The 15,097-nt window shown below is 54.2% G+C and overlaps 1 protein-coding gene across 1 annotated transcript; it reads left to right on the top strand.

The window, feature by feature from the left end:
* The first annotated feature begins 2,178 nt into the window (after positions 1-2,178).
* On the top strand, positions 2,179-14,465 carry ABHD6 (abhydrolase domain containing 6, acylglycerol lipase). Its single transcript, XM_062585515.1, has 9 exons — positions 2,179-2,213; positions 2,807-3,010; positions 5,624-5,780; positions 6,217-6,330; positions 8,379-8,511; positions 9,716-9,873; positions 11,028-11,082; positions 11,604-11,704; positions 12,446-14,465. The coding sequence occupies exons 2-9, from the start codon at positions 2,892-2,894 to the stop codon at positions 12,620-12,622; spliced, it is 1,014 nt and encodes a 337-aa protein (XP_062441499.1). The 5' UTR covers positions 2,179-2,213; positions 2,807-2,891; the 3' UTR covers positions 12,623-14,465.
* Positions 14,466-15,097: the final 632 nt, after the last annotated feature.

The raw sequence follows: 15,097 nt of genomic DNA, 5'->3' as shown, positions 1-15,097 counted from the left end.
ACTTTTCTCTCTTCCGAGTTTAAAGCCCGTTGGCCTGTTGGTCGGAAACGGCCCGCTTCGGGCCCGGGGAGCGTGCGCGAAACACGGGCCGTGGGGCGGTCGCCTCGGCTTGCGGGGGTGCGGGGCAGCCCCGACGCTGGCGGTGCGACGTGTCTGTTCGGTGAGCGCGCAGACGTGACTTTGCATTAGGAAAAATCCTTTGGGCCTCGCGGCGCGCCGCAGGGCGTGCGGGCTGGCCCCTCGCCGGCTGCGGAGCCCCGCCGTCCCCGCGGTGCGAGCAACGCCAGCGCGCGTGGAGAGCCTCCTGCTCTCCCTGGTAACAGTCTGAGCCTGTTTCGGGGTCTGGGGGGGGGTTAATTAGTTTTTGCAGATAATTGCAGGTTTCGTGGTTCCCTGCGCTGCGCCGTGTGTTGCTGCTGCAGTACCTTATGTGGGGACTTGAAAAATATTGGTGCACGCGCCTGAGTTCAGCCCCTGCGTCTTCTCCGGGTGACCCGGTGTGGGTGAGCGGCGCTGGCGGGGGGTCGGCAGGGCTGTCGCGCCGGGCGGCCCTGCGCCTTTGGGCTCGCCTCGCCGCTGCAGCGCTGCCAGGAGCAGCCGGGCGTTGGGTAGCAGCTCATTCCCGCTTCTCTTCCGGAGATCCGGCGCTGCGGGCCGTGCGAGCGGCGCGCCGGAGCTCGGCAGCACCGCGCTCGCGCTGCCTGTGCCGGCCTGGCCTCGTCCGCCTCTGCAGTTAATTTATGAGGTTCTTGGAGAAGCTTTCACGAAAGCAGTAGCAATGCGCCGGCTTTATTCAGCGCCTTTCACTCTTGCTGCTCAAATGTCTCCAGGTCACAGGGCGCCTTCAAGTGATTAACGAGTTGTGAGCTGAAGCCTCGCGGCTGCAACCGAGGCGCTGCCGCTTGCCCTTATTTTTAAGTCCAGGATGTCTCACGTTCTCAGCAAGTGGCCGTGCCTGGCCCTTGGCGGATGCCATTTGCGCCCGTCCCCGGGGCCGCTGTGCTGCACGCCCCGCGCGGCGCCACGTCTGCCAAGGGTGGGAGGCGGCGGAGGCGACGGCGCGGCCGCGGGTGGCCGTGGGAATCGGCAGAGTTGCTCCACCGAAGCGGAAAGCGGGTGCAGCAGGGCGGCAGCTGGAGCGTCTGCGCTGCGCGGCGCTGCGCAGCACCCGTGGGGCATGCAACATCCATCCCCACGGCGCGCAGCACCCTTGGGGCACGCAGCATCCCTGTGCCATGCAGCACCCATGGGGCACGCAGCATCCCTGTGCCATGCAGCACCCTTGGGCATGCAGCACCCTTGGGCACGCAGCATCCCCCGGGCATGCAGCGCCCTTGGGCCAGGGCATGCTGGGGGTGCCGGGCTGGCCAGGCGCGCAGCCCCGACGCGGGACGTGGCGCCCGAGGGCAGCCGGGCCCCGCCGGCGGTGCGGGGGGCGGCGTGCAGGTGCTCCCCGTCGGCCTTGGCATCGCTGCCGGCCTCTCCAAGAGCCCGTCAGCCTTCACCGGCCCCGGCACGGCGGCAGCGGGCTGCCCTGATCCGCCCACGGCTTTATTCCGCTTGACAAAAGCCGCTACCAAATTAATCTTTCTGGATCTGCAATAATTTCCTGTGACGGCGCCACATTGCAGCCTAATTTATGCAAGGGCTTTGGAGCACCGTACATCTCTGGAGAAAGAAATTTAAGGCAGACAGGAAGGGAATGGGAAGGAGCTTAGTTAACACGCTTTGTTTTAATAACTGTAATCATTTTAAGCACAATTAAGATCTCCGTTTGCTTCACCCCGCTCCCTTGTTCTAGTTCAGCCGCTGCTGTGAATTTTCCTGAGGCGCGGGCACGAGTACATAGTGCATTTTAAGTGGATGATTTCTATCTCCTTGGAGAGCTTTTGTGTGCTCGGCTTGCTTTCGCTTTGCCTGGGATGTCAGCTTGGACTTTGTTCCTACTTGGAACAAGTGCCCTAATTTTGCTTTATTGCATAAATGACTATAAATAGGGGAAAGGTTGGTCAGAGGGTAGATGTGATGTATCCTGAAGGGAAGCTGGTAGCTTAAATATCCCAAACTTGTCGTCTCTCTCGGCTATAGCACCTGGAAGGAGAAATAACAGGAGCTTAATTTTGCCTTTTTTCTGTTCCAGTGATTTTTTGGGAGCACCGTTACTGCCCGTAGCGAGCAGGACCGGCACCGAGAGGAAGGGGGATCTCTGCAAGGTAAGCTGGGCTTTTTAAAGCCTCGTTGCTTTGGTTTCCAAGTGACGGAGCCAGAGACGTCCCTCTTTGCTTAAAGGGGAAGGTGATTCCGGGCTTTCCTTGCAGACCGACTGATAGATAAGATAGATGATCTGAAAATTTATGGGAATTTTTAGAAAGATCTGGGGGGTGAGCGGAGAGGGTCTGTGTTTTCCCATATTTTTGTCCTGGATACAAGCTTCCTTTTGTTACAGGTCAAAAATATTGATGTCAATTTTCTGTGATTATCTTTTACTCATTTTAGAGACATAGCAAAAGGCAAAGGTGCTCGCAGGTACGTGACTGAGCAGTGCAACCCTGCTTTCAGATCCAAGGTTTATTTGTTGCACAAAATCTTTGTTTATGAACAACCTGCACAGAGAGGGAAGATCTTTCTACAAAATGTTAATTAAATAAATCACAGTATGTTTTTGAGGCTTAAAGAAGGAAATGATATGTAGTTTTATTACGGAGGTGTCTAGTGCGAACATTTACAGTATTTACAGAAATAATCCAGTTTTGAAATGGAAGGGTGCTTCGCTGCGCGCCTGAGCAGCCTCTTCTGCGTCTTGCAGCTGCTCTCTCCAGGCAGCGGAGGTTTCGCCGCGCGGCGGCTTGTTGCCGGCCCCTGCGTTTCGCCTCCTGCACGAGCGCAGCGCCATGGACCTCGACGTGCTCAACATGTTCGTCATAGCCGGAGGCACCCTGGCCATCCCCATCCTGGCCTTCGTCGCCTCCTTCCTCCTGTGGCCCTCGGCGCTGATCAGGATCTACTACTGGTGAGTCAATGGGCGCGCGGCGCCCGCGGAGCGGGAGGCAGGCGCTCGGTTTCTCGGGCCGCGTCCGTGCGCGGGAAGCGGCGGCGAGCGCCCTGCCCGTTGCCCTGCGGGGGCTCGTGGCGGGCGCGGGCTGGCAGCGCGGCTCCGCTCGGCTCGCTCCCCCGGCGGAGCAGCTGCTGGCGAACCTGCAGTCGGGGAATCTGGGAGCTGGGGCGGAAGGCGCGATTGAAGCCCGGCGGCGGCACGGGCGCGACGAGGAGGTCCGTCCCGCTGCGCGCCGCGCCGGGACGCGCGCGGGACAGCACCAGCCTGCGAGCGAGGGCGGGCGCTGCAGACGCCTGCGGCGGGGACACGAGAGCTGGGGCCGGGATGCTTCTCCATCCTGCTTTCCCTCCTACAAAGGAAAGAATCGGGTTCCTCCCGCGTGGGCAAAGTCTCAGCACGCCCCGGCTGTGGCCGGGCAGGGTGTCCCGGCGGTGGCGGCCGCTGCTTGGGGCGCGGGAGCCGGTCGGTAGCAGGCAGGATGGGGGTCCAGCCGTCGCTGCTTTAGTAAGTGACAGGCGAGTTGTTCGCGAGACTGATCTCCGAGTGCGATTGCAGCGAAGCCTTCAGAGACACGTGAGTCAGGATTGCGAAACAGAGAGAAGGAGGCTGAGGCCAGCGAGCTCCTGGGAGTCAGGCTGAGTAGGAGGCCAACTTGTAACGTTGTCCTTTAAGGCTGTGAGTCGGGGCCGGAGTGGAAGCACAGCGTGCGCAGGTCTGTCTGTGTCGGGCTGAAGGGGCGGTGTGTGAGCAGAGGCCCGCGGGGTTTTTTTGTTTTGAAAGGCAAGTGCCTGCACCTTTCTTACAGCATTTGCTGGCAGCGTCTGGCTGTGTTGTGGGGATCCCTGAGACCCCTCTGTTCTGTGAGCGTGCACGGCTCTTTTCTTACGAGGCATCTGGTGAGAAGATTTTCTTTTCCGTTTGCTTCTTTTTGGATCTGCCCTTTTTTTGGTGGGCTCTTTGCGTTTGCTCCGTGGAGGAGGCCTCTGTCCTCGCCCCCCTCCCCGAGAGCCTGCGGTGGGGTGGTCCGTCCTGCCGGCCGCAGCAGCTCCTCCGGCCTCACACCTCCCGCCGCCGGGCGTGCGTCTCCTTGGCTGGTGTGTGCACAGGTCACTTCGGGTCCTCTCCAGCTGGTCGCCTCCTTCCCCTCCTTCGCTGCTAATGCCTCTCCGGGCAGTGCGTGATGTCGGCAGCTGCCCCAGTGACCCCAGGCAGGAGATCTGTCCTCTTCTGCCTTAACCGGTTAATCAGTTTAGCTGCCATGGCTCAGCGTGTTAACACCTTGTGAGGGATCAGTTCAGCTTTGCACAGATTATTTTGTCTTCTCCTGAATTGATCCATCAGGATCAGTTGCTAAAAATGTTATCAACTTGCCCATCAGTGGTTTACACCGGTGTCTTTGAGGCGAACACTCTTAAGTCACTTATTCAGGGAGAAATTCACCTCTCTATGTAGGACCAACATGGAGCCTGGATGCTACTTAAGCCCCTCTAACTCCCTCAAAAAAGAGATTAAGATAAAAGAGGATTGCAGTATGCATAAGCTTTGAGTGGGCAGAGAGCTAGGACGGCCCAACACAGTGTTGGTGACCTTGCTGCTGCGTCTCAAATAATTCTGATATTGTGCGTAGAAGTATTTGCCAGGGTCTTGGCAATCAGGAGCAGCCCGGTATGTTAACAGCATGCTGACAAGCCTTACTTTGGACCTTCGAGGAAGTACAGAAGTACCCTGTACCTCAGTCTTGAATTGCATGTGTACAGCGTGTGTTCAAAGTGTCACCAGTAATCTTTGCCCAACTCCCCTCTGACCAGTAGTTTCACTGCATCATCTTTACACAGGTTGCAAACATTTTCTGGGAGCTGTCTACCGTTTTCCCCTCAGGGGGATAACCCTGGTTTCCTTGGGTTTAGCCCTGATGTCTTCTAGGGCGTTCGACTCTGTGGATGGTCACGTCTGGTCCTTTGTGTGTGTAAACATGTTTTTAAAGATCATCCAGTTGGCATTGGGAAAACTGGTTTCTGCGACGCTCCTCAGTCACAGTTCTGTATTGCTGGGATCCAGTACCCTTGCCCATGGTGCGATGAGGGCTCATGGCCACAGAGCTGCAAGGATGTGCCCAAACAAATCTATGACAGATCTGTCTGTCTTACCCACCTGGAACAAGAGTCCTCCCTTGGCCTCCCTGTCCTGCACACTGCCTTTCTGTGTGTGCTACCTTTCTCTCTTGAGCCTTTTTCCTTCTATCAGATGTCAGGGGTCAGCTCTAGGGTTGTCATTTTGGCCCATTTCCATTGCCTTAAGGATATTTTGCACCTTGCTTATTTGGGAGGGTTTTTTGCAACTTTTTTAACAAATGGAGTATCTCCATGAGCCATTGCCTGTAAGCAAAGGGTCTGGCCTGGTAACCAGATGCTCAGCATTAGTCGCAGTTAAACCAAAGCCAGCGTGAGCTGGCTAACAAGTCTTAGGTAGCCAGCAAATCTGTAGCTGAGCATGGGCCTGTCACCTGGTTTATATTCCCGCCGTCCCATCGTGCCTTGCTCACTGGTGTTATTTTCTCCTTGTTTCCAGGTACTGGCGTCGAGCCTTGGGTATGCAGGTTAGATATGCAAACTACGATGACTATCAGTTTTGTTATTCCTATAGAGGGAGACCTGGATACCGACCATCTATCCTGATGTTGCATGGGTTCTCAGCCCACAAAGATATGTGGCTGTCTATAGTCAAGGTGGGACTCCATTTCTCTCCTGTCAGTACTTAGCAGGAATCAATGCTACTGGGGTTGATGGTGATGCAGGGGTGGAACAGCTGCATACTGCATGGATACAGTCTGGGGCGACCATTTTAACATGCTACAGAAACCCTCCTGTGCTCTCTGCTCATTGTTTGTTGGATCCTTTTCACCCCTATTATGTGCAAGTCTCCAGGGCAAGAATGGTATGTACCTGCCTCCTTCATGGGAAGTGAGTTTTGCCCATAGTTTCTCATCACTTTGTCCTTGATGCATGAGCTGTTTTGTTCTGGTGCAAGAGTAACCAAGGGCTTTTAGGAGGAAAGCGAGCCCCCTTTTGCCACCTGTAATCACCAATTTCCTTCCTTCCTTCCTCCCTTGGTTTTCACAGGGGTTCCCCTTTGGTCTAACTGCCTGGGTCTTGTTTCTGCAGTTCCTCCCGAAGAATCTGCATTTGGTGTGCGTTGACATGCCTGGTCATGAAGGTACAACTCGGTCATCGTTAGATGATTACTCCATTAATGGGCAAGCTAAAAGAATACACCAGGTAAAGCCCCAGCAATAGTCTTGTCTTACTCCTCCTGTTTACCTTTGCAGTGTGTGCCAAGAGCGATGGGGCTGCTTTATCTCTCTGAAGTAGAGTGAAACCTTGCTGTCCCCCGAGCAGAGGCCAGGTGTTGAGGGCTGGTGCCACATAGGTGTGGCATCTGAGAAGCTGTTGTTGCTTCATTCTCCTGAAACCTGCAGGTGCAGGTTCTGCTTTGCTGCCCTGGTGTGACTTTGGCTCTCTGTGCCCTGCATTAATCCCTTTTGAGTCTGCGCTGTGGCTGTTTGCATGCACTTCTCTCCCCTTTTCTTTCTTAGCAAGCTGGACGGCAGCATTCTAGCAGGACGTGGAGGCTGCAGAGCTTTAGAAAACTGAACTGTCACTTCTTCAAGGGCTGCACCCAGAATACGTGATCAATTAGCCAGCTCGTCCCTAATGCTTGAAGCATGCCTGATTTTTTTCAGTTTAATCACCAGAAAGCCGTATGTGCAAATCATAGCTGGAATTAGTATCCCAGACACAAACACACACATAAAGACGGGGAGCATTGCATGAGAGGGGAGCTCCTCTATGCTTGGGAGCACGGAGTATAAAATGGGCCCCTGTTTTTAGCTGTGCAATGGCTTAGCAGCACACAAATACACAGTGTAGGGGGATGACTAGATCAGCAAGGTCCCCATGTGTTTGTGTAGGGGAAAGTGCTGTGCCCATCCTTCTCCTATGGTAACCACATGCAAACATGCGTGTCTTCAGTCCTTGTCTCATACAATCTTTTCCCACCACCAGCAATGAAAGGTCTCTCACTTTCTTCTCCTGCTGCAGCTGATAAATAGGACTGAACCTTCAGCTCTGCACAAAGTGCCAAGCTTTTGCTTGCTGTTCTCAGTATTGTCACCAGATTGGGTTCCAGGTGGGCCTTCTCCTTGGTGCCCTGTTGCTTAGCTTCCTACATGATGCAGGATGTGTGGGCCTGGATTTCTGTGTACCTTAATGCTTTTACACCTGCATGAGGATGGGCTTCCTTGCTCTGGGAGCATCAGCTAGTCAGGAAGCAGTGCTGGTCTGTCAGAGGGAGAGGTGGCAAGACCAGACCAGGCACTGGCGGCTTTCCCAGCTCCTAGAAAGCCCTTCTTCCCCTTAACTGTTAAGAAACTTGGGGCTGGAAGGAGGGGTGAGACTGGGAAAGGAATGTAGCAGATGTTTGCTCTACAACGGTCTTCTGCCACCACCTTGTGTTTGAAGACTGTGCATTTTTCTGCTCGGGAGGGTTGCAGATGTTGTGCACAGCACGGCACACAAAATATGTGGGCGTTGGTGGCTTTTTTCTGGCTCTGGTGCATGTGCAGCAGGAGGTCTCATCTGTTGTCTGTCTGCTCAGCTCATCATAACAAGGGGTCCCCGTCTCGTTGGGGCTCTGTCTGGAGAATGACACAGGGATTTGGGGGTTAGTTGGCTGCTTCCAGTGGTGCAACGTGTGTCATGAAGACCTTGCAATGCCCTGGGGATCCTTCTGGAAGTGAGCCACATGGGCAGGACGCACCCAGCGGGGCCCTTCATGGCCCTGGGCTGCCGTTGCTCCCATCAGTTCAAGGGGGGCGGCTCGAGGCTCGCCGGGGGCAGTGGTGGCTTTCCTTGGAGGCAGTCCTGCAGTGCTCCTGGGCCACAACTCAGTCCTAGCTGGGAGCGGGCTTCTGCCGCTGTGCCCCAGCGCTGTCTCCTGGTGCTGGATCAGACGACGTGTGGTTACACGGCCTCAGTCCGGGGTGTCTCCGAATCCTGTCCAGCCTTCCCTGCTCCGCGGGCGGTTTTCACCCTCCGCTGCTGTGCGTGACTGGAAGGCGCTAACGGCACGCTGGAAGCGAGCAGCGCTCTGCTGGGAAAGGCTGAGCTCTGTGAGCCCCCCGCCCTGTGCACATCCGTATCCCCCACTGCCTTATCCAGGCCTGTGCCAGAACCACCAATCTCTAGTTTTTGCGCTTAATGTCGCTAACGACCCCATGCCGAGGCTTCCTCTTGCCCAACAATGCTCCGTTCTGCTTCCGTTGCAGTTTGTTGAGTGCATCAAGCTGAACAGAAGGCCCTTTCATCTCGTTGGCACTTCGATGGGAGGAAATGTCGCCGGAGTTTATGCTGCTCAGTACCCAGACGAGGTTTGCAGCCTGACCCTTATATGTCCTGCAGGTGCGTAATACACAAAAGACCAAACATGGAAAGAGCAAGCAGGAGTTCATGCAAAAGCCCAGGGCGATGCCGACTGCAAAACAGACTTTGCATGTTAAGTAGCACGTTTTAAAATAGTGCGTATGTGTAATCTTAAAATCTCTGGCAGCACACAGTTGTAGGGCACAGAGCACCTAGGAGGAAATCACAGGCTTGTCCTGGCTGCTGTTTGCCAGAGCTTTGGAGTCCTCTCCGTTGTGCCCAAACCCATGCTTAGAGCTGAGACGAGGGGAGATGGGACAGCCCGTGGTCTTGAAGAAAGTGCTTTTCTTGCTTGGAGTGGCAGACATTTTACCATGGCACCTTTGTAGTCTCTCAATTCTGGAGGAGGAACCCAGACAGTCAGGTTTGGTTGGGTCTTGCTGTTCCTCCCTGGGAGCCCTAATGGACCTTAAAGCTGGTGCAAACAGTGTTACTGCTGCTGGGGTGGGTGCAGGACACAGAGAACAAGGTCCTCTTGCATTTGGGCCCCCTGCATGGGAAGAGGGCTTCAAGGCCATGCCCAGACCTGTGGGAGGTTCATGTGCCCATGCAGCACTCACCCTCCATCACCTCCATCTCCTGGCCTGCTGCCTGGCCCGACACATCAGGAGGAGCCTGTGGATGAAACGCAGCAAATGGGACGCAGGTTGTGCAGGGGCTTTTCTGTCGGGAGGACTTTGCTACCCCCGTGTCACTGTGCCAGCTCCTTCCCCACCCTCGCAAGGAAAGCATGGTTCTACAATAAGTGATGAAGCAAAATGAGACGTTCCCTAGTTACCGTCTGTGCCGCTCTGCAGAGCAACGAGATTTTTCCCTTCCTCTCTGGGAGAGGTTTTGGCTGACTCTTGCGGTGTTAGTGCAAGTGTAACCTCGGTGTGGGCTTTACGAAGAGCTTTGAGGTAAAGCTGCTACAACATCTTTCCCCACTGGGCAAAAATACATAGAGTAGATTTATGTTGCATCAAACCACTGGGCACAGCAGCGTCAAAACTGGGAGCAGCAGGGAAGACTGGGTTGTCACTGGGTAAATACTAAGCCTGTTGCACGCACGGATTTTTTTGCTCCATTTCTTTGTTGAATGGGCGAGGAAGCAGGGAGACCAGGGACCTGAGCCCTGTCCGCAGGGGCTGTCGTGGTCTCTGCTGGCTTTTGGCGCTTGCATGTGCTTGTTCGTTTGTCTCAGGCCTGCCGAGTTCGACTGACACCAAATTCATTAAGCAGCTGCGGGAGCTGCAAGAGTCCGAGTGCATCGACAGGATCCCGTTAATTCCCTCGACGCCTGAGGAGATGGCGGATATGCTGAAGCTGTGCTCTTACGTCCGCTTTAAAGTGCCGCAGCAGGTGAGAGACCCGAGCTGGTTGGGCCGGGAGCGGCGGTAGGAAGGGGACGTTCGAAGGCAGGGGGTGACAATTGCTCTGCAGCCTCCTGAGCATCAGCGGAACTGGAGCTGTCGGGTTCTTGTTAGTTATGGCAGGTTTCAGTTTTATTGCAGGCGCAAGTGTTCTAGCAGAGATGGGCAACTCGGAGACCTTAGTCTGGCTCTATTTTTAGTAGTGTTTAGAGAGTATTAACAGATCTGTGTGTTTTTGCCCTCTCTAGGTTTCTGCTTACAAGCAAAGCTTGTTCAAAAGGTTATTTCTTGACAGCAGTTCTCTCTGGCAGGAGTCTCTGTTCCCTCTTGGCACTCATTTCACCTGCAGAAATACCAGTGGGGATGGACCAAGGTCTCCGTGTCCTCCTGGCCCAGGGATCACTGTGTGTCTGTCTGCCGCACATGGGCTAGGGAACCCCTGGCAGGGATTTCTTCATCTTTCCAGTATCTCCATGGCTCAGAAAACTTTCCCTTTAATCTCACTTTTCCCACTGCAGCACGGCAGCGTTAGCTGAAGTTTCCATGTGTGAAGCATGCAAGTTCGTTGGCGGCTGGCGGGGAAGTAGAAGTGTTTTTAGTAAATATGGCTGGCAGGAAGCGTTAAATAAATAAGTAAGAAGACTATTGTCCGGTCTGGAAGGGGATTGTTTGTTGCTTTTTTAGTAGAAGTAATGGAAATGTTAATTGCCTCATTGTGAGGCTAGAGGAACTTGGCAAGGGGCTTGCTATTAAGCTGATTTTCCTTAGGAAGTCTGGGATGAGCAGATTGGAGGATATGAAAAATGTAAGGTAATGCCAAGACCATTTTTGGCAAAAGAATAAAAAAGGAAGAAAAGCACAGTCATTCCTAAGACAGTCTGCTGGGGTGTACCGCTGGCCTTGGAAAATTTCACTCTGCCATTAAGAAGACTGAAATAGTGGTTATTGAAATACATGTTACTTAAGCGCTGTTGCAGCACCCTCCTATTAGGATGTGGCCTCTGACTGAGCTTGCACTGGGGTCCCGTTGTGCAAGGCACATGCCAGCTGTTGGCGTGGTCCCAGTCCCGGCCGCGCGCCACCCTCTCGGCTCTCCCAGCGCAGGGCTGTCCCTCTGATGGTTTCCCTCTGCTCCCTTTGCAGATCCTGCAGGGCCTTGTTGACGTTCGCATCCCACACAATGATTTCTACCGGAAACGTAAGTGTGTCACCAGAACGGACCTTGCCAGGCGTGCAAGCCCTACCTCAAGGGCTTCAGAGAGGGCAGATCCCTGCTGCCCCCATCCCCAGCAGACCTCCTCACCCCAGCTCCCTTGCCCTTGCTGCTGGGTGTGGGGAAGAACATGATTAATACCTTTGAGAAGCACTTTAATTCCTGATAGCAACCCACAACCACCTACAGAGGTGGTGAGGCTGCTGCTTCACCCTCATCCTCCAAGTTAGTCTACTTATCGCTAATATGTGTGAGGAGATGGGGCTGGAGGAGGATCTCTCTGTACTGGAGCCCAGTTGTGGTGCAGAGTGAGACCTTTGCAAAGACCACACTACTGGGTTCTCCCTCCTTGGCCTCCCCTTCCCATGGGCTCCTCTTCCTCAGGCTGGTTCCCACAGCTGTCGCTGGGAGCCTGCCCAGGGGAGCATGGATGGGGGTTGTCCCCTGCGTGGAAGGGGAAAGCATCCTTCTCGTGAAAGACTTAATTTTCCTTCTGTGCACACAAGTATTTCTAGAAATTGTGGATGAAAAGTCCAGACATTCGCTCCATGAGAACATGAGCAAGATCAAAGCGCCAACGCAGGTCATCTGGGGGAAGCAGGACCAGGTATGCATCCATCCCCTGCCTCGCCTGCTCTCTCCCCGTTCGGCCTCCTCGGCGGGAGGACCAGGAGCGCATCTCCGCGCGCAGCCATGTACGCTTTGTGGTGCTCTGCAGCGAGTCGGCTCGTGGGACGCCCTGGAGCATGGCTTGGGGGTGATGGAAGGCAGGAGGAGAGACAGCCCGGGGCAGATGGGGGGAGAAGCAGGCTGAGGTTCAGCTGTTGGGAACTGCCTGGGGCCGGTGGGCAGGAGCGGGCAGGCGCCGGCGGAGGCAGCGCCGGCGCGCGGACACAGGCGTGGGCGCGGGGCTGCCAGCGGAGCAGAGAGTTGTCTTGGCAACTAGGGAGAAACGCGCCAGTCCGTGGGCAGGCGGCAAGGTAAGAGCTGGGGGCTTCGAAGCCTCGGGTCGGTGTTTACACGTGAGGATAGGTAGGAGGGAGGAGCGGGCGGATCTTGAGGAGGAGGGAAGAGGCAGGACGCAAGCACGTGCAGGGCCATGGAAATGCACAAAAGCCCCCGCTTTCGGGCCCCCAGGGCAGGCGGGGACGGGGCAGCGAGCGCCGCAACGGTGCAGGGTGCGCGAGCCCGCGGCGGGAGCGCGTCCTGGCGCTCAGCCTCGCGCGCGGCTTCGCCAGGGCAGTCCGCTGGGGTTTCTGCAACAGCCAGTAAAACCGAGATCCACCCGCCAGCAGTTACTGTTCGGGGGGGGGGGTGTTAAATTTTGTTTTTTCCCCTTGTCGTTCAGGTCCTGGATGTTTCTGGAGCCGACATGTTAGCAAAAGCCATTCCCGACTGCCACGTGTCTATTCTGGAGAGCTGCGGGCACTCGGTGGTCGTGGAGAGGCCCAGGAAGACGGCGAAGCTCATGCTCGAGTTCCTGGCGCTGCTGCACAGCGCAGGGAACAGCAAGAAACAGGCGTGAGCGCCGCGGGGAGCCCGGCGCCGGAGCCAGATGTTTCCAGCTGTAACGTACTGATTGCTTTGATAAGTTCTCAGGGATCTCGTACAAATCACGGTGAATGTGCCAAAGTCCCTGAGGAAGGCAAAATCACTGATACGTAAATCTATAGCACTACCGACACGAGGGGACCTAGGGATCACTGAACAACCTACATATAGGCAAAAACGGGAACAGAATCTCTGTGTTTTCTACTTATACGTGAAGTAGAAATGATCTGAAATTACAAAACGCTAGCCATGGAACGCGCTGGAATTCTTTAGGCAGCCCATGCTATGTAAGTTACTGGCACATAGTTGTTAATGAGATTTATCTAAAATATATAAGAAGTGTAGGAAGGAAGAAATGTCCTGGACTGAGACTTACGATATTCCTACCCCTTAGACTCTGCTGCGTTGCATGCGATGTTGTTGTAAGAGAATCCTGATGTTCCAGGCATTTGCTAACGTGCTGTTTATGTAGCTCATTAACTTATGATTTATGCAGAAAAAAAACCCAGAAAACTTCATGTGTGAAAGTTAAATGACTGTATGTCCAAAATGTTTACACTTCTGATGAGTGGATTTTTTTAAATCCCTGAACAGCTCCTGTGCTTATGTCATGCCTTAACAGTCTAGAATAACGACGTCCGCGTAGAACCTGGTCTCGTAGCGGGGTGGTTTCCTCTGATGTGAAACCTGGGTCTTGTGAAAACTCAGCGTAAAGACAGCAGTTTTGGAACAGTTGTGCAAACAAAAACTCCTGGAGCTAATCAGTCTCTTGGACGTGGGGCCTGAGTCAGCAACAGCGCTGCGGCGAGGCGTGCGAGCGAGCACGTTCGGGCTGACGCCGGGGCAGGCTCTTGTCTCGGCTCTTTTCTATTACAGTGCGCTGCTGAACGTTTTGATGTAAATAATGAACTTTGTAATGAATTCTGTGAATTCAGTGAATGATAATGTCATTGAAAACACGTGTAACAGATCCAAGTGTAATGAGATAAGTGAAGGAACAGTGAAGTGCAGTATGGGCTCGTGTACTCCCTAGCCAATGTGAATTGTTAGCAGATGTCTCAGGCTCACGTGGGATGCGTTTTAGAGTAGAGTGGTGTGGAAAAGTAAAAATTGGTAATTTCCTTTTGATGATTTATAACCCCTAGTCCAGTGAAATTATATACAAAAAAGGAGAAATCCAGACAAGTTAACTTTGCGGCCCGTGAGGCACCTTCTGGAGACCGATTCTGCTGCGTTAATCCCCCTCCAGATGCAGCTCCTTGCTGCGTCTCCCCAAATTAGCTGCTGGACACTTGTAGCTAATCCTGCTGTGTGACCTGGATGAGAAACCTGGCTCCTGGTCTCAGGCATTACGTGTGTTTGGTGGAGGGTGAAGCCGTGCATGGTCCTCATCAAGACAAGCAGGAGGAAGCCATTGGACATCTGTCACCACTCAGTCCCTTTAGAGACTCTCCTTGGGTATCAGCACCCGACATTTTCTAGAGGCTCCCCTATAGACGTATATGTAAGCTTGTATTTCTGAGAGCCATCTTCTCACTATTTCTCCAGGATACTATGAACTGTGTATGTATTTGATCCTCCCTGTTAGTTTCTCTGCTCTTTTTGTAAGAGAAGAAATGATGTTCTTTTAGAAAATTAGAAAGTTGCTGTCAGTTGCTTGGTTATTGTTTCTACTACAGGAGTTGATGGGAAAAAATGCTGATAGTTTTACATGGTAAAAGGCAGAAAAAGTTGTTGGATATCTATGTGATTTCTGATATGCTGCAGATTGCTGTAGGCAAAGGATTTAAATGGCTATTAAAATCTAGTAATTTCAAGAGTCTTCTGTGCAATGATTATTTTTCCTTTGGGGAAAAGGGCTGTGGTATGGGATGATGTAGAGCAAGAGGGATTCACTCTTTTGCTTTTTCTCCACATTTCTGTGAGTTCCAGGTTTTGCCATGATGAATGCTTGCTAATGTCCAGAGAGACGGTGAAGACCCTGAGGGCTCGGTTCTGATCTCTTCTCTTCCTCAATAGATCTGCCATGCTGCTTTGATTCTTTACCGTTTCCAGGTCAAATTAACCTGGGCTCCTCACGGGCACCCCAAAGCCAGAGACAGGCCCAGCCCACTCCCCTGCCAGGCTAGGGCAGGGAGTCGCCTGGAGCCCCCAGCCCCCTCCGCACGCCCCGGGGCGGCTGCAGCGGGGCCTTTGCAAGGCTCCGTGCCCTTGGGGCTTCGCTGCAGGGCAAGGGCAGCTCCGTGTTTCCCTGGAGGGCCGTGAAGGCCCCCCGAGCCCTTGCACTGCTGCCTGGGAGAGGGCTGCAAGCCAGCTGCCCAGCAGGGCTATGGCCATGGGCTGGTAGCAGGCCCCCCACACGGGCTTTCTACTGGATGGGCTGGAGTTGGGCATAGGCAGCCCACAAGTGTTGGAGAGGAGGCTGCAGGTGGCCTTCAGGGGGTTCTCT

The sequence above is a fragment of the Rhea pennata genome, chromosome 12 (assembly GCF_028389875.1).
Source record: "Rhea pennata isolate bPtePen1 chromosome 12, bPtePen1.pri, whole genome shotgun sequence".
Taxonomy (NCBI): Eukaryota; Metazoa; Chordata; class Aves; order Rheiformes; family Rheidae; genus Rhea; species Rhea pennata.
The sequence above is the reverse complement of the archived record's forward strand: the minus strand, read 5'-3'. Positions and strand labels throughout refer to the sequence as shown.

Excerpts from the sequence above, each read along its gene's own strand:
- ABHD6 (XM_062585515.1), top strand. The coding sequence starts at position 2,892 with ATGGACCTCGACGTGCTCAACATGTTCGTCATAGCCGGAGGCACCCTG. Across the intron at positions 9,874-11,027 it reads GCTTTAAAGTGCCGCAGCAG|ATCCTGCAGGGCCTTGTTGA; the intron begins GTGAGAGACCCG and ends CTCCCTTTGCAG. Across the intron at positions 11,705-12,445 it reads TCTGGGGGAAGCAGGACCAG|GTCCTGGATGTTTCTGGAGC; the intron begins GTATGCATCCAT and ends CTTGTCGTTCAG.